The sequence below is a fragment of the Silurus meridionalis genome, chromosome 27 (assembly GCF_014805685.1).
Source record: "Silurus meridionalis isolate SWU-2019-XX chromosome 27, ASM1480568v1, whole genome shotgun sequence".
NCBI classification, from domain to species: Eukaryota; Metazoa; Chordata; class Actinopteri; order Siluriformes; family Siluridae; genus Silurus; species Silurus meridionalis.
This window is the reverse complement of record NC_060910.1, coordinates 475,001-482,500: the sequence shown is the minus strand read 5'-3', so window position 1 is coordinate 482,500 and position 7,500 is coordinate 475,001. Positions and strand designations below refer to the sequence as shown.

The 7,500-nt window shown below is 36.2% G+C and overlaps 1 protein-coding gene across 1 annotated transcript in view; it reads left to right on the top strand.

Moving 5' to 3' along the window:
- The first annotated feature begins 4,099 nt into the window (after positions 1-4,099).
- Positions 4,100-7,500, top strand: part of aacs (acetoacetyl-CoA synthetase) — a 25,690-nt gene continuing 22,289 nt past the window's right edge. The window contains 1 exon segment of the mRNA XM_046842111.1: positions 4,100-4,614. Coding sequence (XP_046698067.1) covers positions 4,488-4,614 — 127 coding nt within the window. The 5' untranslated portion in view covers positions 4,100-4,487.

Here is a 7,500-nt window from a genome sequence, read left to right as displayed (position 1 = left end):
TTAGTCCACCATCATTATACACCACATCTCCAGAACCCATCAGTATAATAGAGAAGTGCAGTAGATCAGAGCTGCGTCTCACACAGGATCTCATACAGTCACAATGAGTTCATCACTAAAGCAACAAACACAATGATCACAATTCAACACGTCTCCTTTCACTGGAGCCACAGCCAGTGTTGGGGGTAACATGCGTTACGTAATAATATGACTTTTCTGGAGTAACGAGTAGCGCGTGACTTTATAAATGTACACATTAATATTTGAGTTACTTTTTTAAAAAAGGAATGCGAGTTACTTTTCAGTTAAATTATTTTGCATAAAAAAATAAATACTGAATTAAAATGAACGTAGTCACGTAGAATCGCTCAGTCACACGTGCGAGCCGCGGGAACAGAAGCTGGTCAGAAGCGATGGCAGGTCAGAGCATTACATCACTGTGATGGAAGTGTTCTTATTATTTTAAAATAGTCGAGAAAAAGGAGAAAGGAAACACGTACGATGCCATCGCAGTGGAGAGAGAGAGCATGTCTACCGCTAGTCTGCTCTTTGTGGGAAGATAAACTGCCACGGTCACTGATTATAGCGTGAACTTTGTAAAAGTGTTCAGAATGTTCAAGCTTTAACCATGTAAGAAAAAGTAACGCAAAAGTGATATAACGCATTACTTTACATAAAAAGTAACTAAATAACGCAATTATTTACTTTTTTGGGAGTAACTCAATATCGTAAAGCATTACTTTTAAAAGCAACTTTCCCCAAATACACACATACATCATCTCCAGTAGAGCATCCATATTCACCTCATCACACACACACACACACACACACACACACACACACACACACACATACATCATCTCCAGCAGGAGCATCCATATTCACCTCATCACACACACACACACACACACACACACACACACACACACACACACACACATACATCATCTCCAGCAGGAGCATCCATATTCACCTCATCACACACACACACACACACACACACACACACACACATACATCATCATCTCCAGCAGGAGCATCCATATTCACCTCATCACACACACACACACACACACACACACATACACACATACATCATCTCCAGTAGGAGCATCCATATTCACCTCATCACACACACACACACACACACACACACACACACATACACACACACACACACATACATCATCTCCAGTAGGAGCATCCATATTCACCTCATCACACACACACACACACACACACACACACACACACACACACACACACACACACACACACACACACATACATCATCTCAGCAGGAGCATCCATATTCACCTCATCACACACACACACACACACACACACACACACACACACACACACACACACATACATACATCATCTCAGCAGGAGCATCCATATTCACACACACACACACACACACACACACACACACACACACATACACATACATCATCTCCAGCAGGAGCATCCATATTCACACACACACACACACACACACATACATCATCTCCAGTAGGAGCATCCATATTCACCTCATCACACACACATACACACACACACACACACACACACACACACACATACATACACACACACACACACACATACATACACACACACACACATCACACACACACACACACACACACACACACATACACACATCATCTCCAGCAGAGCATCCATATTCACACACACACACACACACACACACACACACACACACATACACACATACATCATCTCCAGCAGGAGCATCCATATTCACCTCATCACACACACACATACACACACACACACACACACACACACACACACACATACACATACATCATCTCAGCAGGAGCATCCATATTCACCTCATCACACACACACACACACACACACACACACACACACACACACACACACATCATCTCAGCAGGAGCATCCATATTCACCTCATCACACACACACACACACACACACACACATCATCTCCAAGCAGGAGCATTGATATTCACCTCATCACCCCGGGGTTTCCTGCGTGTCTGTACATTACGGTTTTCCTTGAGATTTACAATGAAGGGAAATTTATTATAAGTAAAAGTAAAATGGTTCGTTTCCTCACCATGTCCAGCTTTTCTGGAAGTGTATCTGTGAATTATCTGTTTCTTCTCCTCTGGCAGTTGTGGAATAAAACACAGGTATTAAATCCACATGAATAGATGTGCGATTGCGCAGTTTGCTACAGATGTGGTTTGTGATTCTCTCTGACCGTCCAATCAGAGGATGTGAAAATGCTGACGTTATTGGACGCCTGGTAGAGGACCCCGGAGAGAAACCTCGCAATCTGATTATTTTCATCAACAGCCTTCGAGCGACATGGAGTTTACACTACAGGAGCTGCACTGCTGATTTCTGAAGACTTCAGGGCAGATTCCTTCGACCCCCACAACACATGATGTGTCACTGAAATCTGATTGGATAAAAAACATCATGTAAACAGACACTACAGGAAGCAACAACAAGAAAAAAAAACTCAACAGAGTTGTAAACTGATCTAGTGATCTTGTAATCTAGTCTGTAATCCAGTGTTCTTTTTTTTACATGGACATGAACGTCTGCTAAATACCACAAATGTAAATGTAAAGGATATTAAAATGTAAGTCCACCGTTGTGTAGAGTATACGGTAATGATGATCAGTGTGTGTGTGTGTGTGTGTGTGTGTGTGTGTGTGTGTGTGTGTGTGTGTAATAATGGGGTGATGTTTCTTTAATTTATAATCAGATTGTATCTCAGCAGAAGGAAGAGGACGTGATGTAATCCTTCATTACACACATCTGCACTTTTTAGTGAATTACTGATGAAATCTATTTGTTTTACCAAATGTGAGTCTGTCACTCCTTACACACACACACACACACACACACACACACAGATTCCATCATTACACACACTGTTTGCTATATTACTACATAATTCTCTCTTCTTAGTAATTCCTTATTGTACTGAAAACGTCACTGTAAAGTGCATGAAATTTGTACTATATTATATCACACACTCACACACACACACACACACACACACACACACACACACATATATATATATATATATATATATATATATATATATATATTATATTATATTATATTATATTATTTTATATTATATTATATTATATTATATTATATTATATTATATTATATTATTTTATATTATATTATTTTATATTATATTATATTATATTCTTTTATTTTATTTTATATTTTATTTTATATTATATTATATTATATTATATTATTTTATATTATATTATATTATATTATATTATATTATATTATATTATATTATATTATATTTTTATATTATATTATATTATTATATTATATTATATTATTTTATATTATATTATATTATATTCTTTTATTTTATTTTATATTTTATTTTATATTATATTATATTATATTATTTTATATTATATTATATTATATTATATTATATTATATTATATTATATATTATATTATATTATATTATATTATTTTATATTATATTATTTTATTTTATATTATATTATTTTATTTTATATTATATTATATGTTATATGAGATTATTTCAAGCTATTCATGTTTTTTTTTAATGTTTGTAAAATTGTGTGATTTTTCTTATAAAACATTAAATCTGAATCAAGAATTCAGCTGAATGATGTACACAAAACATTTATTTCTCTATATATTGTATAATAAATGAACACAAATATAATATAAGTAAAAAGTAAAATGAATAGATCAAAGAAATAAAATAGAAATCCTGATTAGCGTGATTTGGTCTGTGTAGAGGGCGTGGCGTGCTATTTGCATAGCGAATCTTGATTGGGCACACCTCCTGAACCCGTCCTCACGCCCTGAATTCCCATTGGCTGATGTGGTGTCTCTTTCGACAGCGCGAGCGCGGTGGCAGCGTGTCTCCTGATTGGCTGATGTGCCCGTCTGTCCGTGTTGTCTAACGCACACTCTGCTGATCAGTGAGGCCAGCTCTGACAGCCAATCAGATTCGAGTATGCAAATGAACCCTTGGGTCTCAGTCCTTGGAAAAGTGGATGATGATGAAGGTAGTGATGAGGGGAGGAGTTTTGTAGAAGTATGTGGTAAATAATACAGGAATTAATAGTTTTAAAAATATTGTATGTATCTTTTTTAAAACTGTAGATTTATTGTTGTTTGATTGGATGTATAAATTTTTTATTGTTCGCTGGAATTAGGAACTATTTTCTCTATCGGAAGCCACATCGCTGCGCTTCGTGCATGACGTGTGCGTGGGCGGGCTTTCAAGCGGCACTTGGTTAAATTGACAGTGCGGCGTCATTACGTCATACGTGAGTGGGCGGGGTCTTCTTCCTGGTCACGCTGTAGATAGTTTAAGGCGGCTCATACAGGTCATTCATACAGAGAGTGTGTGAGAGAGTGTGTGTGTGTTTTATTCTGTAAATCAGCGCGATGTCTAAACAGAAGAAAACAGAGGAGATCATGGAGTCCGAGGTGCTCTGGCACCCGAACTCGAAGAAGAACACGCAGATGGAGCACTTCAGGGCTCAGGTGAACCGGGACTACGGGCAGAAACTGGGTGAGTGTGGAGCGTTTAACCCGGATTAGTGCACAGAGGGGTGTGTGTGTGTGTGTGTGTGTGTGTGTGTGTGTGTGTGTGTGTGTGTGTGTGTGTTTCTTTAATTTATAATCAGATTGTATCTCAGCAGAAGGAAGAGGACGTGATGTAATCCTTCATTACACACATCTGCACTTTTTAGTGAATTACTGATGAAATCTATTTGTTTTACCAAATGTGAGTCTGTCACTCACACACACACACACACACACACACACACACACACACAGATTCCATCATTACACACACTGTTTGCTATATTACTACATAATTCTCTCTTCTTAGTAATTCCTTATTGTACTGAAAACGTCACTGTAAAGTGCATGAAATTTGTACTATATTATATCACACACACACACACACACACACACACACACACACACACACACACACACACACACATATATATATATATATATATATATATATATATATATATATATTATATTATATTATATTATATTATTTTATATTATATTATATTATATTATATTATATTATATTATATTATATTATTTTATATTATATTATTTTATATTATATTATATTATATTCTTTTATTTTATTTTATATTTTATTTTATATTATATTATATTATATTATATTATTTTATATTATATTATATTATATTATATTATATTATATTATATTATATTATATTATATTTTTTATATTATATTATATTATATTATATTATTTTATATTATATTATTTTATATTATATTATATTATATTCTTTTATTTTATTTTATATTTTATTTTATATTATATTATATTATATTATTTTATATTATATTATATTATATTATATTATATTATATTATATTATATTATATTTTTTATATTATATTATATTATTTTATATTATATTATTTTATTTTATATTATATTATATTATTTTATATTATTTTATATGTTATATGAGATTATTTCAAGCTATTCATGTTTTTTTAATGTTTGTAAAATTGTGTGATTTTTCTTATAAAACATTAAATCTGAATCAAGAATTCAGCTGAATGATGTACACAAAACATTTATTTCTCTATATATTGTATAATAAATGAACACAAATATAATATAAGTAAAAAGTAAAATGAATAGATCAAAGAAATAAAATAGAAATCCTGATTAGCGTGATTTGGTCTGTGTAGAGGGCGTGGCGTGCTATTTGCATAGCGAATCTTGATTGGGCACACCTCCTGAACCCGTCCTCACGCCCTGAATTCCCATTGGCTGATGTGGTGTCTCTTTCGACAGCGCGAGCGCGGTGGCAGCGTGTCTCCTGATTGGCTGATGTGCCCGTCTGTCCGTGTTGTCTAACGCACACTCTGCTGATCAGTGAGGCCAGCTCTGACAGCCAATCAGATTCGAGTATGCAAATGAACCCTTGGGTCTCAGTCCTTGGAAAAGTGGATGATGATGAAGGTAGTGATGAGGGGAGGAGTTTTGTAGAAGTATGTGGTAAATAATACAGGAATTAATAGTTTTAAAAATATTGTATGTATCTTTTTTAAAACTGTAGATTTATTGTTGTTTGATTGGATGTATAGATTTTTTATTGTTCGCTGGAATTAGGAACTATTTTCTCTATCGGAAGCCACATCGCTGCGCTTCGTGCATGACGTGTGCGTGGGCGGGCTTTCAAGCGGCACTTGGTTAAATTGACAGTGCGGCGTCATTACGTCATACGTGAGTGGGCGGGGTCTTCTTCCTGGTCACGCTGTAGATAGTTTAAGGCGGCTCATACAGGTCATTCATACAGAGAGTGTGTGAGAGGTGTGTGTGTTTTATTCTGTAAATCAGCGCGATGTCTAAACAGAAGAAAGCAGAGGAGATCATGGAGTCCAAGGTGCTCTGGCACCCGAACTCGAAGAAGAACACGCAGATGGAGCACTTCAGGGCTCAGGTGAACCGGGACTACGGGCAGAAACTGGGTGAGTGTGGAGCGTTTAACCCGGATTAGTGCACAGAGGGTGTGTGTGTGTGTGTGTGTGTGTGTGTGTGTGTGTGTGTGTGTGCGCGCGTGCGTGCGCGCTAACTAATGCACAAAGACTTTACTGTGCTAGTACAGAGGTAGAGTTCTCTCTCTGTCACACACACACACACACACACACACACACACACACACACACACACTAATAATAATAATTATTATTACTTGTTAAATGAGTACTCAGTAACACGCATATCTGGGGGCACAAACGTTTTCTCACGCAGCACATTTTCATGATGATGATGATGATGATGATGATGAAGATGAAGATGATGAAGATGGTCAGTGAACATGATGATAATGATGAGGATATAAAACTGATAATGGACATCATACAAACACTGTACATCTGTGTGTCCAAACTCCTGTACAGGATGGAGGGATGGAGAAAGTACAGAAGTGCTACAGTATAGTTTTTTGTTGTTGTTTTATACACAAACACACTTCACAACAAGCGTGTGAGGGTGTGACAGTCAGGGGTGCACATACTTTTGTACATGCGGTAAATAATACTTTCTCTTATAAACTAAACCTGTCTGATCAGATCATCCAAAAACAGGTCAGGGTTCTTCACACTGAGAGTCCTCAGACATGTTCAGCAGGGTGTGTGTGTGTGTGTGTGTGTGTGTGTGTGTGTGTGTGTGTGTGTGTGTAAGCATGGGAATTGTCTCACACACATTTCTCAATTTTCCACAAACAAAAAAAACGGAGGGTTCTCCAGGTGGTGCGGAGGTCTGAGAAGAACAGAGAGACTGGAAGCTTATGCTATTTCCTACTCTGTAGAAGTGTGGTTAGCACAAACACATCACATAGAATACTGAGGAGGAACAGCTGAAGACCACCAGGGTTCTTCA